A 21,472-nucleotide genomic window follows, 5' to 3' on the forward strand; every position below is an offset into this window, starting at 1 on the left:
AGCTCAGGATGTTTGCTAAAGGTGCTCAGCAGATTAGTCACCTAGTCTACACTTGGACTCACCAAAATAGATTCAGAACCAGGTTTAATATCAGCAGTAAATGTCACAAAATTTGTTGTTTTGTGGCAGCAGTACATTGTGATACATAATTTCAAAAAATTATAAATTAAAATATTAAATGTATATATTTTATGTACTTTATTATACAGTGTAATTATATATATATATATATATATATATATTCTGCCCTCGCTCAAGAGTTTTTCCTGTTTTCTTAATCTAGATAGATAACTAAAGTCCCAGTACAGCTGTACAGTAGTTGAAGGTGGTTTTATTATTCACCAACGTGTTACAGTACACCAGGAGCCAGTGCAAAAGAACAGTACTTCTAGGTGTTCTCATGAAAGATGGATCCAAACACTAATCAAAACTCACTCACCTGTCAACAAAATGCTTCTGTCTGACTGAAAAGCACAAACAATGTAAAATGGCCAACCTAGTAATGAAAGCTAATTGCTTAACAATGCAATAATGAGCAATCAATTACACACACACACACACACACACACACACACATACCTGTGCCGTCGAGTCAGCAACCCTATGGATGGTATAGTTATCCACAGGGTTTTCATGGCAAAATACAGAAGTAGACTGCCAGACCTTTCTGCCCATCTTCGCATAGATATTGCTGCTGTCCAATTGGGGGCCTGGCCAGATTCTCTGTATATAAATAGCCAGTAGTTGAGGGGTAGTGTACATTGTAGCTTCATTGTCCTTTCAGAAATCTGAAGGTGGAGGGGAAGAAGCTGTCCCTGAAATATTGAGTGTGTTTCTTTAGGATCATTGACAGTTGCAATGAGAAGAGGGCATGGGGGCCTTAATGATGAACACAGCCTTTTTGAGGCATTGTCTTTCCAAGGAGTCCTCCATGCTGGGGAGGAAGATGCCCATGATAGAACTGAGTTTGCAACTTTCTGCAGCTTTTTCCAATCCTGCATAGTGGCTCCTCCATACAAGACGGTGATGCTCCCAGTTATAATGCTCTCCACGGTAAATATGGAGAAATTTGAGCCTTTGTGACGTACTAAGTTTCCTCTAACTCCAAATGAAATATAGCCACTGTCGTGCTTTCTTTGTAATTGCTTCAATATGTTGGTCCCAGGATAGATCTTCAGGGATGCCTCATCACCATCTGAAATTTTGCCAGTAATTTATAGATGCTGTTTGAGCTATGCCTAGCAACACAGTCATGGGTGTAGAGGAAGTAGAGCAGTGGACTAAGCACACATCCTTGAGGTGTGCAAGCATTGATGTCAGCAAGGAGATGTTTCTCCCCCATCTGCACTGACTGTGGTCTCCTGATAAAGAAGTCAAGGATTTAACTGCAGAGGGAGGTACAGAAGTCCAAGTTTTGGAACTATTTGATTAGAACTGAGGGTATGAGGGTATGGTATTGCCTTCCAGTTCCAGTAAGATGGCGGCTTCTACAGGACCAACGAAGGTGCTATTGTCCTTTTTAACCATATTTTTTATGATGGCAAGATCCTGCTAGACATTAAGAACTTAAAGTACTTCAGGTCTACCCCATCAGCAAGTAGCTCTTTGGCAGAGAAAATGAAGCAGCTGCACATTATGATGCTGCCTGCGTTGAAGGAGATGTATAGTGTGATAGCGAATAACTGTCCTGATCACATTTCTTGGGATCCGAAGACCCTTTTGAAGATTGTTAATGTGGAACGCTGCAAGTTCGATTCACTGATTTATTGGTGGTGAGCAGGGGCGGACGGTGGTGGAGTTGCATGATCTCGGTCGTAGAGAGGACTAGGCTTCAAGCCGCAGTGTCATCTGTTTAGAGCAGGCAGGAGAGAGGCATCGATGCACTCCACCAGCATCAGAGTGGCACGGCGCCAGGCTGGAGTCAGTGCTGCCCCCTGGTGTTCGATTGACAGAAGACTAGCTGTATTGTGGTCGAATGCAGATTTCTGCGGCATGCATGGGCTCGAGGTTTGGACTATATACAGTTATATATTTTGCATGGTTGTACTTTAATGATATCTTTTATGTGCAAGGACAAGGACCTAAACAGCAGTGTCGACTGGGTACAGCTGCCAGGAGAGAGGGCAGAGCCAGTGAACTACAGCGGGGAGGGCGCACAGCATCCGGGCTGGAATCAGTGCTTCCCCCCTCCCCCCAGTGTTTGACTGGCAGCAAACAAGCTGTATCGTGGTCAACTGCAGATTTCTGCAGCATTCATGGCATGGGTCTAGACTATTTTCTTTGTGTGGCTGTATATTACTGATATCTTTATATGCTTGCTCTCTTGTATGTGCAATATACAAGACCATAAGATATAGGAGCAGAAGTAGGCCATTCGGCCCATTAAGTTTGCTCTGCCATTCAATTGTGGGCTGATCCAATTCTTACAGTCATCCCCATATTCTTTGATGCCCTGGCTAATCAAGAACCTATCTATCTCTGCCTTAAATGCACCCAATCACTTGCTTTTGGCAACAAACTCCACAGATTTACAACCCTCTGACTAAGTAATTTCTCCACATCTCTGTTCTAAATGAATGTTCTTCAATCCTGAAGTCATGCCCTCTTGTCCTAGACTCCCCTACCATGGGAAATAACTTTGTCATATCTAATCTGTTCGGTCCTTTTAACATTCTGAATGTTTCTATCAGATCCCCCCTCAGTCTCCTGAACCCCAGGGAATAAAGCCCAAGAGCTGCCAGACGTTCCTCATACAGTAACCCTTTCACTTCTGGAATCATTCTCGTGAATCTTCTCTGAACCCTCTCCAATTCAGTATATCCTTTCTAAAATAAGGAGCCCAAAACTGCACACAATACTCCAAGTGTGGTCTCACAAGTGCAATATCGAGCCTCAACATCACAGCCCTGCTCTTATAGTCTATACCTCTAGAAATGAATGCCAACATTGCATTCCCCTTCTTCACCACTGACTCAACCTGGAGGTTAACCTTCAGAGTATCCTACACAAGGACTCCCAAGTCCCTGCATCTCTGCATTTCAAATTCTCTCCCTATCTAAATAATAGTCTGCCTGTTTATTTCTTCCACCAAAGTGCATGACCATACATTTCCCAACATTGTATTTCATTTGGCACTTCTTTTCCCATTCCCCTAAACTATCCAAGTCTCTCTGCAAGCTCTCTATGTCAATACTACCCACTCCTCCACATATCTTTATATCATCAGCGACTTTAGCCACAAATCCATTAATCCCATAGTCCAAATCATTATCATACATCATAAAAAGCAGTAGTTCCAACACTGACCCCTGTGGAACTCCACTGGTAACCAGCAGCCAGCCAGAATAGGATCCCTTTATTCCCACTCTCTGTTTTCTGCCAATCAGCCAATGCTCTGCCCTGTTAGTAACTTCCTTGTAATTCCATGGGCTCTTATCTTGCTAAGCAGCTTCATGTGCAGCACCTTGTCAAAGGCCTTCTGCAAGTCCAAGGACACCACATCCACTGCATCTCCTTTGTCTACCCTGCTGGTAATTTCCTCAAAAAATTGCACTGTTAGTCAGGCAGGATTTTCCTTGCAGGAAACCATGCTGACTTTGACCTATCTTGTCATGTGTCTCCAGGTACTCCATAATCTCATCCCTAACAATCAATTCCAACAGCTTTCCAACCACTGACGTCAGGCTAACAGGTCTATAGTTTTCTTTCTGCTGCCTCCCACCCTTCTTAGATAGCAGACTAACATTTGCAATTTTCCAGTCATCCAGTACAATGCCAGAATCTATCAATTCTTGAAAGATCATTGTTAATGCCTCCACAATCTCTCCAGCTATTTCCTTCAGAACCCCAGGTGCATTCCATAAGGTCCAGTGCACCCTCACACCACTAAGCTTCCTTAGCACCATCTCAGTCGTAATTTTCACTGCACAAACTTCACTTCACTTCCCTGACATTCTTGATGTCTTCCACTGTAAAGACTGATGCAAAATACACATTCAGTTCCTCTGCCATTATTGAGAAATATACCTGACATAATCATTATATATACCTGAAATATAATCACTATGTACTAGCTATTTACTATACTATGTAATCACTTCTAGGTACTGAATATTACTATGTATTATTTTACTAGACACATTTTGCTATGTATTGTTTTAACTAGATACTTTGTACTCTCTTAGCTGCATACTGTGGCAATTACAGAACACCTGTTTAGCTAGCAGCACTATTAGCTGAAATGTACTCCATGTACTACACTCAGCCTTTGTTTAGTAAAAGATAACGGTGGCGGACAGGATGGTACAAGCAGGAAATGTAATGTGAGGGAGGTTGTCTGGAAAAATAACCTCGGCCAGGAATGGGGCCCCAATGCGAACGGGTGAAAAATAATGGTGGCGCACCGAGAGCTAGGCAAGAGCGATTGATTAGTTAATGAATAGACGTTATGCAATTAAAAATTGATTGGGTATGCTAATAAAACCGAAATGTAACTGAGATAAGAAATTACTATAAAGAATGCTGTACACCGGAGCTCGGTGGGCTTTCGGTGACAAGTTCATTGATTGCCTCAGCCTTTGTTTGCAAATAAAGGTTTAAACTTCTCGAAGAATTGTCTGCGTCTCCTGGTCATTTCAAATAATCATGACAAAATTGACGTCATGAACAGGATCGGAAAGAGACCTGCGAAAAGGATTCGGCAGGTTGAGGCCGCTTCCCAGTCCCTTGAGAGCCCTCACGGAGCTAACAGAATTACGGGTGCACCCAGAAAAAAGATAAGCGCTTTTTGGACTAAAATTCTGTTGGTTTTGGGGGTCTCGGGGACTCAGAGGTGTGTAGCAACTGCCGAAGGGTCTCTCCGATCCAAAGAATCTGGCAGAATTGAGGGTTTGACGGGAGGCTCAGAAGATTGATCGAGAACACTGCAGTGGGGGGTAAGTACGAATAAGGTAATAAGAAGTTGAGTAAAGAAAATTCCACGTGGTGTTGGTAAGTCCCTGTGGATACCGCTTCGCACAAAGCAAAGTGCTGAATGGGCAGGGAAAGGAAAAATAGAGAAAATCCCTGTGGATACCACTTTGCTTGAAGCGAAGGGCTGAATGGGCAGGGAAAGGAAAAATAGAGAAAATCCCTGTGGATACCACTTCGCACGAAGCGAAGGGCTGAACGGGCAGGGAGAGTGAAGAGAAACTTCTGTGAGTACTGCCCTAGGTTGAGGGCTGCTCGGACAGAACAGAACAGAAGGTAAGAAGAATTTGATAAATTGCTTGAACACTGGTAGAATAAACTGTAGGGCTAGGCATAAAGATAGGATCGGGTAAGTATTTGAACTGTGAGACTTTTAAAGAAATAATACCTAAGAGAAGAAGAGAATAACATGGCGGAAGAAAAAGGAACAGCAGTAGACATACTGTGCAAGAAATTCCTGGTAAGTAGAGGTGAGATTATTGCAATTTCAGAGAAATGGGAAAAAAGAACCAAAAACCTGCGCACAAAATGGCCAAAAGAAGGGACATTCGATGTAAACTTGTATGAAGAGATGGAAGCACTAATTAAAAATCATAAACCAAGTGATAAGTCCAAGAAAAGGGAGGAAAGGAGAGAGCAGGAGATGGAAGTATTGAAACTTTTTAGGATGGAGGGAGAGAGATTGAGAAAGACAGGCAGGATATTGATAATAAACGAAAAAGACAAAAGGGAACAGGAAAAACAGTTGGGTGGGGGAGAGGAAAAACCTAACAGAAACCCGGCTTCAGCTCCATACCCGGATCTGAAAGAAGTAGAAAGACCCCCTCCCTATTATGTGCAGGGAACACCCAAGCAGTGCCTCATGATATCAGGAACAGTAAGCCTGCAGGGGGAAGTAGAGGTCTGGGACCCTGAGGAGGAAAGAAGGAAATATGAGAGGGTGAGAGAGGTGCTGAGGAATGAGATAGAGGGAGAAAAGATAAGGATGGACCAGGAAAGAAGGGAGATGGAAAGAGAAGTGGAAAGGCTACACCAGCTGAGAGAGAAGAGGGATTATGAGGAGTATCGGTTATACTGTAGAGACAGACAGACTAGAAGAGAACAGGAATCATCTAGACGGCAAGAACGGAGTGAATTGAGAGGAAGTTGGAGGAAGGTAGGAGACGAGAGTTTGGAGGAAGCACGAGAGAGAACAGAGAGACAGATATTGGAGATGGAAGAGGGGACTAGAGGAAAGAAGGAGCAAGGAAGAAGGTATATCCCAGGAAGGTATGAGTGGCAACCAGTAGTATTAGGGCCAGCAATAGATGAAGAACCAAGTGAGGAAGGAAGCTTGATTACATGGAACGGGGAGAAGGAAATGCTGCCATTGCTGGTAAAAGGATCAGGACAAGTACAGTATATCCCTTGGGGATCCCAGGACCTGGAAGGGCTGAAAAATACTCTGCCTAGTCTGCACGAGGGGGCAGGAAAGTGAATTAGAGCCTTCGAGGAGGAAACAATGGGACGACTGTTGGCTTTGGGAGATTTGAAGGCACTGCTAATAAGGTTGATGGGAACTTCCAAGCTAAAAGAACTGATGGAAATGGCTGGCTTACAGAATGTGGACAGCCCACAGACTGATGAAACCAATTTTGATCCAGTGAGACAGAGGGTATGGCAGGCCCTCAGGAAGCTTTATCCACCCTGAGTGGACCCCAAAGCCTTAAAAGGGGAACCACTGGGAGACACTGAAAACCCAGCAGCCTATGTAGAAAACCAGTTGAAAAGGTGGAGACTAGAGACTGAGCAAGAGGTGGAAAATAGCTTGTTTCTGAACTCACTGTTCTGACAAAGCATTCTGGACGCAATGCCTCCGCAAGTCAAATCTAAATTGGAGGAAGTGGTTGGGCTGTCGTCGCTGACCCCACAAGCATTCAGCAATCACGTAGTCCACGCGGTGGAGAAATATCGGAGAGACAAACAAAAGCTGGCTGAGCAGCAAAAAGAGGTGCAGCGAAAGCTATTGCAAATGCAGCTCGAAGAACTGAAAAAGAAGGAAAAAGAAAAAAGCAAAAAGATGCTGCCAGCCACCACCAGTGTGAGTACAGCCATTAAAGTGAATGAAGCACCACTAGATGGAGGAACCGGTCATTCTGTCAGTCAAGGGCCAGAAAACCCCATGCCAATAATGAATGTCTTCTGAGGAGCATTTCCACAGATGCCCTATCAGGGACAGAGTAGATTTAAGCAACTGCCCAGACAGGGCTGGAAGTCCCAAGGAGGGGGACAGAGGAGTTATGGGCAGACTGGTTAGAAAGCAGACTAGAGGGATGGGGTGCGTGGCTGACCAAAATGGCAATAGCTGCAGGTGTTGTATTGATAAGTTGTGCACTTATTCTGTGCTGTTTTCTTCCATGTCTCAAGACTTTGATAGTGTGTGCGACAGCAAAACGATTCCCGATGCTCCTGGAAATTGTTGAATCTGACCCCAGAAAAGGAGAAAAACCGATGATGTACTGTTACAGTCTGCGCGATGCATCAGATGGACTGGAGCGTGTTAATGATGTGGATACTAGTCTGTAAAGGTGTCTGAGTCTTTTTTCCTGTCTCAGCTACGGAGGGACAGGTTTTTGGCTCAGCAGCCTAGGGTAACAGAGAGAGATCATTTTGAGCTCCGAGTACAGAAACTGTAGTTGACCCAAATTTGGGATTAAAATGCTGGACTTTATTTTGGCTTTGGTGCACGGCCTCTGAGTGTTCTCTTTCTGTGTGAGACCCTGTGGGTCTCAAAGGGGGGATTATATTGAGAAATATACCTGACATAATCATTATATATACCTGAAATATAATCACTATGTACTAGCTATTTACTATACTATGTAATCACTTCTAGGTACTGAATATTACTATGTATTATTTTACTAGACACATTTTGCTATGCATTAACTAGATACTTTGTACTCTCTTAGCTGCATACTATGGCAATTACAGAACACCTGTTTAGCTAGCAGCACTATTAGCTGAAATGTACTCCATGTACTACACTCAGCCTTTGTTTAGTAAAAGATAACGGTGGCGGACAGGATGGTACAAGCAGGAATTGTCATGTGAGGGAGGTTGTCTGGAAAAATAACCTTGGCCAGGAATGGGGCCCCAATGCGAACTGGAGAGAAATACTGGTGGCGCACCGAGAGCTAGGCAAGAGCGATTGATTAGTTCATGTATAGACGATATGCAATTAAAAATTGATTGGGTATGCTGATAAAACCGAAATGTAACTGAGATAAAAAATTACTATAAAGAATGATGTACACCGGAGCTCGGTGGGCTGTCGGTGACAAGTTCATTGATTGCCTCAGCCTTTGTTTGCAAATAAAGGTTTAAACTTCTTGAAGAATTGTCATCATCTCCTGGTCATTCCAAGTAACCACGACACCATCTCTGCATCTCCCATTACAATATATCCAGCATCATTTTCTATTGTCCTATATCTACCTTTAACTCTTTTACCCTTTATATATTTTAGTATTTTCTTTGATATTAGTTGCCAGCTTTCTTTCATAATACATCTTTTCCTTTCTAATGACCGTCTTAGTTTCCTTCTGCAAGTTTTTAAAATCTTCTCAATCCTCTATCTTCCCACTAGCTTTGGCTTCCTTGTATGCCCTTTCTTTTGCTTTTACTTTGGCTCTGACTTCACTTATCAGCCACGGTAGTGTCCTTCTTCCATTCAAAAATTTCTTATTTGGAACATATCTGTCTTGCACTTCCCTCATTTTTCGCAGAAACTCCAGCTGTTGCTGCTCTGCTGTCCTTCCTGCTAGTGTACCTTTCCAGTCAACTTTGGCCAGTTCCCTTCTCATACCATTGTAATTTCCTTTATTCCACTGAAATACCAACACATTAGAATTTAGTTTCTCCTTCTCAAAATTTCAAAGTGAACTCAATAATTCCATCACTGTTTAAGATGGCGGCGTGACGCAGCTTGCAGCGGCCACTCCGGAGCTGATATGTTATTTGTTAAGTGGGGGTGCCGTGCGCAATCCTAATTTAATGAAAAACGGACGTGGGAGCACGGAGCAACATCTGGAAATCTCCAGGAAAGCCCTCTTCGTTGCTGCTGCTGCTGTGAAGTCCGGGTTTCTGCTGGGAAGAACAGGCCCCCAGTCCACAGGGTCGCGTTGCTGGTGGCGTCTTAATATGCTCAGCAGAGGATGGTGCTCCAAGAAGCTGTGCCGGAGGGGATGGTCGGAGGCTCGGAGGTTCGACGGATTCGGAGTCTGGTGCGGTCAGGTCGCTTTCAGTGTGTGCTGTGTCTGCAAGGCTGGGTTCGACGGAGCTTTCATTGTATGCTGCGTCTGCGAGGCTGAGTTGGGTGGTGCTGTGGAAGTCCATAGCGGGGGTATTCCCTTCTGCCGCCTGCGTGGGATGACGAGTCTATTGGGACCCTGAGGACTTGTGGAAACTGTGTGGTGGTTTCTTTCAAACTTATAGTCTTTTAACATCTTTGGACTATTTTTACCATGCCCTTGGTCTGTTTTTTTAAAAATCAAATTATGCTATTGTTTGCACTGTTGTAACTATGTGGTTTTATGCAGGTCTGTAGCTTCAGTTTTTGGTCTTGTTTGGTCTGTTGGATTTGGAGCTCCTTTCTGGGGACGCGCTAAGATGGTAGTGCAATATTAATTCGCAGCAGCCTCTCCAGACTCTGGATTGGGGATTGCCAAACGTTATGTGGATTTTCTGGTGTAGTCTATTTTGTCATGTGCTTTGTTTATATCATTCTGGCGGAACGTCATCTCATTTTTTAACTGCATTGCATTTGCGGTTTTTAAATGACAAACTGAATCTGAAAATATTGTGATCACTGTTTCTAAGGGATCCTTAACCTTAAGCTTTGCTTTGTGATGTGTGACTGTTGGTACTGTGTTTTGCACCTTGGCCCCAGAATAATGCTGTCTCACTTGGCTGTATTGATGGGTATTCATGAATGGTTGAATGACAATTAAACTTGAATTGAATTAGTATTGAACACTGAGTTGTAATAAATAAACAGCAGCCTGACATAGATATGGCTATTGTCTAAGTGAAGAACCAAATGCAGCAAGGATTCACACAGATGTATTTTTATTCCCCTTTCAAACCATGCATAAAAAGCATTGAGCTCATCACAGCCATTTGTGATGCTAGGTTTCGCTTTATATGAAGTAATGGCCTGCAAACCCTGCCAGAGCTGACATGAATCCAATTCCGCCTGTAACTTCAATTGGAGTTGTTTTTTCACTCTTAAAATAGACTTCTTAAGGTTGTACCTGGACTTCTTGTATAGTTCTTGATCATTGGTACTGAATGCCACATATCTAGTCCTCAGCAGACTACAAACCACCATGTCCATCCATGGCTTTTGGTTTGGGTATGCCCAGTAAGTTCTCAAAGATACACTATTCCTCACAGGTCCTGATGAAGTTGGAAACATCTGTGAATATTCATTCAGATTTGAAGAGGAATCCCTGAATATTGTCTTCTACCAACTCAAAGCAGTCCTGTAAGTGCTCCTCCGCCTGCCTTGATCATACCTCTTGGTCCTCACCACTGGCGCTGCGGTCTTTAGCCTCTGCCTATATGCCAGTAGTAGAAGTAGAGTCAGGTGATCAATATTCCCTAGCCTGAGCATGGGATGGCATGGTAGGCATTCTTAATGGTGGTATAACAGTACAGTGGTCAAGTGTATTGGCTTGTTCTGTTCCACAAGTGATTTGTTGGTCAAGCTGGCCGGTTAAAATCCCCCACAGTATTAGGGAAGGCATTAGAGTGTGCTGTTTTATGACTGCTGATCATGGTGCCCAGCTCCTCCAGTACCCTGAGGTGGAATGTACTCCATTACCAGGATGAAGGTGAAAAACTCCCTCAGTAGCTAAAATGGACAATACTTGACCACTAGATGTTTCTAGGCACTGTGAGTAGGATTGAGACAGGTCAACCATATCAATGCACCACAATGAGTTAATCACAAAGCATACACCACCTCCTCAGCCTTTAAGACTTAGATGCCCTGTCTTTTTGGTGGATGGTGAAGCCCACGGGCTGCAGCGCTGCATCTGAGCGCAGAGCCATGTTTCTGAGAAGCAAAGTACACTGCAGTACCTGAACCCACATCGTGAGTAATGAATGCAATAAATCAGGTTGGAGGGCATACACATGAATCTCTGCCTCAGCTACAAATCCCAACAATGGCAGACGAGAGATTTAACCTGTAATCCCATTTACTGATAAACTGATAAACTACAGTCGACTGTACTTCCTTAGAAGGTTGGCGTCATTCAATGTTTGTAGTGAGATGCTGAAGATGTTCTATAGGTCAGTTGTGGAGAGCGCCCTCTTCTTTGTGGTGGCTTGTTGGGGAGGCAGCATTAAGAAGAGGGACGCCTCACGTCTTAATAAGCTGGTAAGGAAGGCGGGCTCTGTCGTGGGCAAAGTACTGGAGAGTATAACATCGGTAGCAGAGCGAAGGGCGCTGAGTAGGCTACGGTCAATTATGGAAAACCCTGAACATCCTCTACATAGCACCATCCAGAGACAGAGAAGCAGTTTCAGCGACAGGTTACTATCGATGCAATGCTCCTCAGACAGGATGAAGAGATCAATACTCCCCAATGCCATTCGGCTTTACAATTCAACCGCCAGGAGTAAGATATGTTAAAGTGCCGGGGTTAGGACTCAATGTATTTAAGTAAACTACTTAAGAACTTTTTAAAAGCTATTATTAATGCTTTTTGAGAGGGTGATTTTAGATGCATATCATATTTTTACTGAGTTAAGTATTGTATGTAATTAGCTTTGCTACAATAAGTGTATGGGACATTGGAAAAAATGTTGAATTTCCCCATGGGGATGAATAAAGTATCTATCTATCTATCTACTAGCAATCTCTCAATGGTTATTGTACATACAGTATATTCATTATAAAAACAAAACTAGTCTCAAGTCAACTTGAGTCTCTTATGAATCTCTCCTCATAACACTTGATCCCAGACAATACTCTGGTGAATCTCCTCTGCATCATCTCCAGTACAATCAGTGTGATGATAATGGAATAATTGTCTATTAATATTCCTGTGAGAAGGGTAATGTTTACTGATATGAAGTGTCATAACCTAAAAAACTTTAGGTCAATATACACAATGCAAAATCCATATCTGAGGCATGACCTTATCTGAAAAGATTCCCTCACCTTTCTAGTTTTTTAGGTTCTTGTCAGTCTTGCTACAATCCTCAAGTACTGCATTGAGGACTTAAAATAATTCATTCTTCAAATATCTAATGACTTAAGAAAACAAACAACAGTCAATACAGCACAAAGGCAGGCCTTTTTGCTCACCATCTCTATCAACCATCAAGTACCCATCCATACTAATCCCATTCACCAGAACTTGGAGATTCATGTGCCTCTATAGATACTTAAATGTTGTAAAGATACCTGCCTCCTAGAAAATGCATTAAAGATTCTCACTACCCTGTGTGGATAAAAGTGATTCCTCAGGTTCCCCTTAAAACTGCTCTCTAGTTTTAGACTCTGCCATAGGGAAGTTTCCTACTATCTACACCCCTTATTATTTTATGTACTTCAGTCAGGCACCATACTCAACACCCTCCGCTCCAAGGAAAGCATGCCTAGACTATCCAGTCTCTCCTCATAACACTCGATCCCAGCCAATACTCTGGTGGATCTCCTCTGCATCATCTGCAGTACAATCAGTGTGATGATAATTATACTTCACATGTGGCTTAACTAATTTTTCGTACAGTTGTACCATGACCTCCCTATGCATGAATGTATGTACCCTCACTTCGCCCTTAGGAATCCTGGGATTGAAGTTCTACAATATTGCTTCAGGCCCTATCATTCATCGTCTATATCTTACCCTTAAGAGTCCTGCCAAAGATATCTCACCTCACCCTTATTAGGATTAAAGTCCATTTGCCATTGCAATTCATCAAATGATTACTATCATCCTGTAGCCTCTAACTATCCCGATCGCTATCTACAACATTGATCTTCATGTCATCCTCAGATTTGCAAATAATACCTCTGACGTACATACTCAAATCATTAGAGTACATAGTAAAACAATTTGGGAAAACATTTAATTGGGGTAGGGGAAAAATTTGATGCTATTAGGCAGGAACTTAGGAACCTAAATTGGGAGCAAATGTTCTCAAGGAAAAGCACGGCAGAAATGTAGCAAATGTTCAGGAAACATTTACATGGAGTTCTGCATAAGTATGTTCCATTAAGGTAAGGAAAGGTAGAGTAAAAGAAACATGGTGTACAAAGGAAGTGGAAAATCTAGTTAAGAAGAAAAGCTTTCTAAAAGTTCAAGAAACTAGGTACTGATAGAGTTCAAGAAAATAACAAGGTTGCCCGGAAGGAGCTTAAGAATAAAATTACAAGAGCTAGAAGGGGCCATGAGAAGGCCTTGGTGAGCAGGATTAAGGAAAACCCCAAGGCAATTTACAACTATGTGAAGAGCAAGAGGATGAGCCGTATGAGAATAGGAATAATCAGGTGCAATAATGGAAACGTGTGCATTGAGTCGGAGGAGGTAGCGGAGGTACTTAATACTTTGCTTTAGACCTTGGCAATTGTGGAGATAACTTGCAGCAGACAAAACGCTTGAGCATATTCACATTAAGAAAGAGGATGTGCTGGAGCTTTTGAAAAGGATTAAGTTAAATAAGTTGCCAGGACCAGACAGGATATACCGCAGGCAACTGAGGGAAGCAAGGGTGGAGATTACTGAACTTCTGGAGATGATCTTTGCATCATCAATAAGGACTGGAGAAGTACCGGAGGATTGGAGTGTTGCAAATGTTGTTTCCTTCTTCAAGATGGGGAGTAGAGATAACCCAGGAAATTACAGACCAGTGAATCTGACTTCAGTGGTGGGCAAGTTGTTGGAGAAGATCCCAAGACAGAGGATTTATGAGCATTTGGAGAGACATGATCTGATTAGGGATAGTCAGCATGCCTTTTTCAAGGGCAGGTCATGCCTTATGAGCCTGATTGAATTCTTTGAATATGTAACAAAACATATTAATGAAGGTAGAGCAGTGGATGTAGTGTATATGGATACCGCAGAAGGCAAAGGGTGGTTGTGGATGGTTCATATTCTGCATGGAGTACAGTGGCCAGTGGTGTTCCACAGGGATCTGTTCTGGGATCCCTCCTCTTTGTGATTTTTATAAATGACCTAGATGAAGTAGAAAGGTGGATTAGTAAGTTTGCTGATGACACAGGGGTTGGGGGTGTTGTGGATAGTCTGGTGCATTGTCAGAGGTTACAGCAGGACATCGATAGGATGCAGAACTGGGCTGAGAGGTGGCAGATGAAGTTCAACTCAGATAAGTGTGAAGTGGTGCGAATTTGAAGACAGAATATTGTATTAATTAGAATTGTATTGGCTGTGTGAAGGATCAGAGAGATCTTGGGAGTCTGTGTCCATGAGAGTGGCGGGTGTGTGGAATGCACTACCGGTGGCAGTGGTGGAGGCGGATACAGTAGGGTCTTTTAAGAGACTCTTAGATAGGTACACAGAGCTTAAAAAAGTACAGGGCTATGCGATAGGTTAATTCTAGGCAGTTTCTAGAGTATGTTACATAGTCAGCACAACATTGTGGGCTGAAGGGCCTGTAATGTGTTGTAGATATCTACATTCTATGTTCTAATACAGTGATCATATTTGTCTATAAATATGTATATCCATTTATAAATATTTATATAAGTAACTTTGGACACCTCATTTGTACACTCAACAAACTTATATCACTGAAACATACTAAGATACAAGTCAATTTCTTTTTCTGTATTGTAAAATTGTTTTCCCCAAAATACAAAACATCTTATCCCAGCAGAAATCCACTTTTATGTCTGTCATTCTTCCATCCTTCCACTGCACAGCATTATATAGCAGAACGTGCTTCAAGCTGATTTATTACCAGAGTGATAAGCTTTCCATTGCAAGGGATTTGCAACCCCCATCAACCCCCAAAACCAACAAATGATACTACAGGTTATATAGACATATGTACCATTGCATACTACCCTGGAGCACCATATATATCATTATATTTTCAAGATATCTTGATTGAGTCTGTAGAAATAAAATATTTTCCCTCCATTTCTTTTGCACAGTAATTCTATAATTATCTGTTGAAATGACAAACCTTTGAACATGGTTATTCTGTTGTGTTGAGATTTCAAATGAGGTGAAGTAACTTGAAGCTCTGTTAAAATATTCGAGTTCTTTTACAATAAATCTATGTTTCAGCACAGTTAACTGTACAACAGACGATAGGAAAACATAAAACTAGGTTTCCATGTTCTTTGACTGTATATCCACCTCAAAAATGTAAAGACTAAGCTGGCTTAATCCATTTTTTGATAGAAGAGAAGGAATGTGAGGAGGATCTTCCATAGTTAAATGAGGAAAGAAGGACTTCACAGTTTTCCAATAGAATCCACAGTTTTCAATATCACTTTGAACTGTACCCGGCGCAATGATATAGATAGTCTTTTCCTGATTCTTCCCAATGTGTTTGGAATAGCTATTGTCAAGCAGCCCTTTCACTGTGCTGTTCAGCACCTGCACATCGGACCCAGACAGGTCAATGACTCTGATGAACTCTTCATTTGGTTTAAAGTTCAGAAGGTACCTTGGAGGCATGTAGGTATGGTAAAACACCAAATCATACTCGTACTGCTTTGCCCCATGATTCTTTGAATGAAGAACTTTCTCCAGGTAGGACAGGGAAGGAATTAGGCCACCTTGGTGCAAACAGCCAAACAGCAGTGACCCCAAGATATTAAACAGGACTATAATAACTTTCCATTGGAACACGTTACATTTTGGAGCACTAAGAATAACAAGTGGCACAATGAGTGGACTAATATATCTTGGTTCCTGATGACTAAACAAAGACAGGACAATGATAGGGATTAAATAGACAAGGAACAAATACACATCAGAATGGGAAGCAAGAGAAAGCTGTGCCAACAATTTCTTCTTGGATTGTTTTTTGCAAGAAGTGTATGAGCTGGCTTTATAGGCAAACTTGCTGATCATCATTTTGATACCAGATACAATAGCAGACAAATGAAGGCCACCAAACAGTAGAAAGCTATTCAGTATTAAATGTGTAAACCAAGGGTGACTCCCATGTGCAATAAGGCTTTTTTTATCTAAGTTATAGAAAATAAGATTGACAGGAGTTAAAACTAAATGTTGGCTTATGTCAACAATATGTTTGTATATAGTGTTCCCATCTTTCAAAACCCAGTCCCATTTGGACAACAATGACCCAAAATATAGTGCATCTGTCATAATGAAAAGAAAACTGGTTGCAGTTGCAGAAATCAAAATGCTAACACATTTTGTCATAAAATGATTTAAACTGAACTGAACTGTCCCTTTCTGATCACAAAAGTGCCACAGGAACATCGGCACTAAAGCATAGGCAATGAACGTGGGCCTATTAAAAAACCCAGCAGCTAAAACAATCCCAATATGTTTATTTTTCCTTCTGTCCTTTTTTCCAGTATCTGGGCCCACATTTGCTTGCTTTGTGTCGATAGCGACCAACAACAGAAGCAATGCAAACAAATCTGCTTCTATAACATTTGAAAATGTTCTAGTGTAAAAAACTAACATGACATGTGATCCACCTAGCAGTGTTAAAGCCTTCCAAGGATCTACTCTCCAGACCCAGGCTAATTGGTATACAGAATAGTCCAATACAAAGGACAGGCATGTCAGGAAAAACCTGGGGAAAACCAATAAAGTGTAACTGTTTATGATGTTACCAAAAATGCCACTATTATTTAAGGCTTTAAGTACTGTAAATGAAAAGCCTGTGGTGACCAATGGGAAAAGTACCGATCTGCAGGGGTAACTGGTATTAAATTCCCAAGTACGAAACGTTTTGAGATTCAAAATATCACCTGTAAAGAAAAAAATGAATTCAATATAAGCATATTATATTGATGATTATATGCAGTCAAGAAACAACAATATCCAATATATTACCACTTATCTTAGATATTAACTCAATCTCTTTCAATTCTTGATCTCAGTAATTCCTCTGGCCCCTAATGAAATTGCCTCTTCTACCACTAAAACTGGTTCCATGAAATAGGACTTTATTTTTTAGTTCTCATTTTCTCTTCCTTATCAATGAAAGAGAATACAATGCTAGTCATTTTATCGATGATTCTCTTCTAACCTTTGGAATCCAAGCTGCATGCAAAGCAATTTTTATTTAGTAAATCACTATGCTTATTAATCTTTAGTGTTGCTTTCTTACTGCTCTCCACAACTAGTCTCTCGTTCTTGTTTCCTCACTGCATGAGATTGAAATTAATTGGTCCATCGCCTGCATGAATGAACTCTTCTCCTGAACTTCAAAAATAAGAAAGCCATTTCATTCTTCACTTCTTCCTATATATTCTTAAATACATATTTCACTTTGCCTGATCCTGATTTAACATCTTGGCTTCCCTATTCTTTTTGATTGTGGCTGCACTGAGGCCTCATCCTAGCAAACTATATTTTTAAAAAAATTGTAATCCAGTTTGTTCATAGGCATCAAGGGATGAAAACAGAAAAAAAGATTGAGTATTTTAATAAAGAATACAAGGTTTACTGCATCACACTATTTATGAAATGTCGCTATCTCTTTACATATTTAATGACATCAATGAAATACACACAAAGAAATTGAACTAAAAAACAAATAACACTGGAAATGGGAAGTAGACATACAAAACATTAAGCTGCAGGGAGAATTAGTGATGGGGAGACATTAAAGGGTGTAAATAAATGTTATGACACTGTTACTGAGCAGTATTTCAGTGCAAGGTTATTATTCCATGCATTAGCTGGAAGGAAATTTGCAATAAATATTACTAATGATGGCAACGGTTTTAAACTGGCCTGTGAAATTAAACAAATTGCAGACAGGTAGTAAAACAAAGCGATAGGTCCAGGAACCCAGAATAATGCATTTGACAGCATGCTGTGCCAACTGATGTCAGTCTCTGTGAAGGCAAGGCAGATGAAGGGATTTAATTGGAAAAGAACAAACAGAAGCAAGTTATTATTAAGGGGGAAAACACTAACACAAGTGCATCAACTTCTTTACCTGCCATGATCTCTGGAGATTGAAAAAATTCATCAGGATGTATGTAGCCAGTTTGTGGTGCTAAACACCACAGAACCCTGACCACTCCAAGAGCCAGCCACAATAGTTTGAGCGCCATTCTGTACACTTTACTGCAGAAAACCAAACCGCCGCATGCTGTTCAAAAACAAATGCATTTCTTATTAGTTCATATATAACAAAGTAATAATGCAACACTTTTAGGAACTAAATGTTTATATCTTAACAAAAGGTTAAGACAAATATAATGATGTATTAACTGAAACAGAAAGCTCTATACACTAACCAGGTCAGCAGTACGTATGAAGAGAGAAAACCAAGAGTAGAACCGAAGTTGAAAGTAAATTTATTTTCAAAATATGTACATGTCATCATATGCTACCAAGATTCATTTTCTTTCCGGCATTTACAATAGAACAAAGAAATGCAATGGAATCAATGAAAAACTAGCCACAAAGACTAACAATCAATGTGCAAAAGATGACAATTTGTGCAAATACAATAAATAATACTGAGAACATGATTTGCAGAGTCTTTGAAAATGAGTCCATCATTGATCCAGTACAGTGTTCAGGTGAGTGAAGTTATCCACTCTGCTTCAGAAGCCTGATGGTTAAAGTGTAATAACAAGGTTCCCTGCTCTGAAATATTACTGTCTTTTTACGAGGTTCAAAGTACATTTATTATCTAATATGAATACATTATACAAGCTTGAGATTCATCTCTTTACAGGCTGCCAAAAAACAAAGAAATCTAAAAGAACCCATAAAAAAGACCATCAAAAATGAAATGTGGAGGTAGAAATGAAACAAATCATACAAACAATAAAAGTAAGCAAATAATATTCAGAACAAAAGTGCACATAGACATAAAGCGCACAGCAGGCCACAGCCTAAGCCAAAGTTCAGTGCAGAGCCAAATAAAAGTCGCAGAGCAGCGAGCAGATCCATCCCGACCTTTGCTTCTTTCCTGACACCCTGCCTTTCCAATCAATTTAAAGCATCCAAACATTGGGTCGTTCCTCACATTAGGTAGGACCCGGGCCCTGTCACATCGATACACTCTGGGCCTAGACACCACCACCACATTTCCACTCATACCTGACCTTTCCAATTTGGCCTGGAGCTTAGATCGATCAAACCTCGCTCTCGGTTTAGGTGGACAGGCCTCAAATCTGCCTCTCCTCCTCTCCAGTCACCCTGACTTTGCCATGAAATCTTTATGAAAAATATAAATAGCTGCCCAACAATTTCAGAATACAAGCAACATGAATAAATTGTATTTATACAACTCCTTACACAATTCTTAAATTCAAGAATCGGGTTGGGACTTTGATGCCACTTTAATTATTCCACTCAACAACTATCTATTTCCACTTTCATTTCATTCCACATTTCTGCTCACATCTTTTATTTCTTAATGAAATCGGTACTCATTCCTTTTGCCTCCTTAAGACTTTAGTATTCCAGTGCTTACATATTCAGACTCTCACATTTGACCCTCTAGAAACTTGCACTGTCCTCAAACGGAAAGCTGACTTACCTAACCAAGTTCACACTTTATCCTACTCCAAGATCTATTTGCATTATAGTCATATTGTTGCTTACATAATTTAGTTTGAGATAATGCAAAACATCAATTTTGAAATTCTCATTTCTGTTTCAGAACTTTCTATGGCATTATCCAATCACTGTAACAACCAGCCCTGTAAACTGTTAAGATGAATGTGCGCTTCAAATTCTAGCCACTTGGCCCTCTTTTAACCACACACCATGAATTGAATGTTCACGGCTAGATTCCGAAATCACAACTTCAAACTGGTACGTTCCTTTCATCTCCCTGAAGATGCTTTAAAATTTTCTTGTATGGTTTGAAGTCCAATTTTATTTGAAGGCTCTAATAAACTACAATGGATGTTTTATTTAGTTAAAAGTGCAGTTAAATTTAATTATTGTGTCAGCTGTTAATTACTGTGTAGTTATTAAAGCAAGATTTGACTGGCTACTTGTGATATGATTCTAAGCAGTAACGTCTGTTTCAAAATACACTAATATACTCAGCAGATACAAATGGTCATGTGACAAAATAAAACAAGTTGTTGGTACCTGAAAGTCACAGGAGATCCAAGAGACGCCACTGAACTACTTTTATTCCACAATTATACCTGGGATTATACCAGAAATCTAGACAAGTACATTGCTTGCTCAGCAAGTCCTCCCAATGTGGGACATACTTTTGTACAAATTAGCCACACCAAGGAGCTATTCAGTAATGACAGGTCTTGTGGCACAGTAGTCCAATCAGAAATTGAAAGAAAATTGTGCTGGGCAGCAAACAATTATACAGCTTTAGGTTCAGTTCTTTTGATGGCTATTTCATCTACATCAGAAGTCTTGGATGACACCTGTCAGGAAGTGCTGTATTGTGAGAAGCCAATAAACCAAAGCCCTGTCTGCTAGGTGGATGAAAAATATCCCATGACACTCTATCATAAGAGTAAAAGAAACAGGCTCAGCCTGCTCCATCATTTAACAAGACAATTCAACAACATCATGTTCTCTGACTCTGCATTTCAGATACGCAAGAAATGCCAACAACCGACCCTCAAACTGTTTGTCCATTTTTACAGGGCCGTGTGTGAGAGCTTACTGTGTATTTCTCTTGCATTCCAAGAACGGCCACAATTTGTGAAGAGGGGCTTTTATGAGTGCAAGAATTTCTTTTAATTATTGCAAATGAGAGCTTGCAGTAATGCCAAGAATAAAGCAGTGTAGACTTCCAGTGTGCACCTGGTCCACTCGCTGGGCGATATAACGACATGGGAGAACCTGCCCCACTGCTGATGTTTAAGCCTCCCTCACATGCCCGGCGAAAGGGGTAAGTAGACTGAGGGACACGTGGAGCGCTAAAGTATGCGCGCCTCCCTCTCGTACTGCCATGTGGCCATCATTATCACCCACCTCTCCGACATTACCTCTACCCAACACCCGACATCGGGACGGCTGCGGAAGTACAAACGCAAGGGCCGCGTACATAGATTCAAATACGATCATCTTGATTGGCTGTTTGGTCTTGACGTCATGGCGCTCGACCTGCGTCGTTGTCAAGAGGATGGCGAGACGACTTTAAAGGCGCACGTTCGACGGGGGAGATTTAATTCCTTGCCGACAAGAAACGGGCCAAGTTTTCTGATCTCATGACTGACCTTTTTATTGTATTCACGCCAAAGCGAGATTTGGATCAACACTTTCAAGCGAGAAGGGCAGCTAACAAGTTCAAACTGTCGTTGATCTCTGATAAATAATAG

The 21,472-nt window shown here is 41.3% G+C and overlaps 1 protein-coding gene across 2 annotated transcripts; it reads right to left on the reverse strand.

Moving 5' to 3' along the window:
* Nucleotides 1–13,078: 13,078 nt before the first annotated feature.
* On the reverse strand, nt 13,079–21,234 carry LOC140725641 (GPI mannosyltransferase 4-like). Of its 2 annotated transcripts, none has more exons than XM_073041358.1 (3): nt 21,126–21,234; nt 18,148–18,303; nt 13,079–16,948 (listed from the first exon to the last, which is right to left on the reverse strand). In XM_073041358.1, the coding sequence occupies exons 2-3, from the start codon at nt 18,263–18,265 to the stop codon at nt 15,318–15,320; spliced, it is 1,749 nt and encodes a 582-aa protein (XP_072897459.1). In that variant the 5' UTR covers nt 18,266–18,303; nt 21,126–21,234; the 3' UTR covers nt 13,079–15,317. The 2 variants fall into 2 exon arrangements, with proteins under 2 accessions (XP_072897459.1, XP_072897460.1); XM_073041359.1 differs by having other exon boundaries at nt 21,140–21,188.
* Nucleotides 21,235–21,472: the final 238 nt, after the last annotated feature.

The sequence above is a fragment of the Hemitrygon akajei genome, chromosome 3, assembly GCF_048418815.1.
Source record: "Hemitrygon akajei chromosome 3, sHemAka1.3, whole genome shotgun sequence".
Taxonomy (NCBI): domain Eukaryota; kingdom Metazoa; phylum Chordata; class Chondrichthyes; order Myliobatiformes; family Dasyatidae; genus Hemitrygon; species Hemitrygon akajei.

Excerpts from the sequence above, each read along its gene's own strand:
- LOC140725641 (XM_073041358.1), bottom strand. The coding sequence starts at position 18,265 with ATGGCGCTCAAACTATTGTGGCTGGCTCTTGGAGTGGTCAGGGTTCTG. Across the intron at positions 16,949-18,147 it reads ATCTCCAGAGATCATGGCAG|GTGATATTTTGAATCTCAAA; the intron begins GTAAAGAAGTTG and ends TTTTCTTTACAG.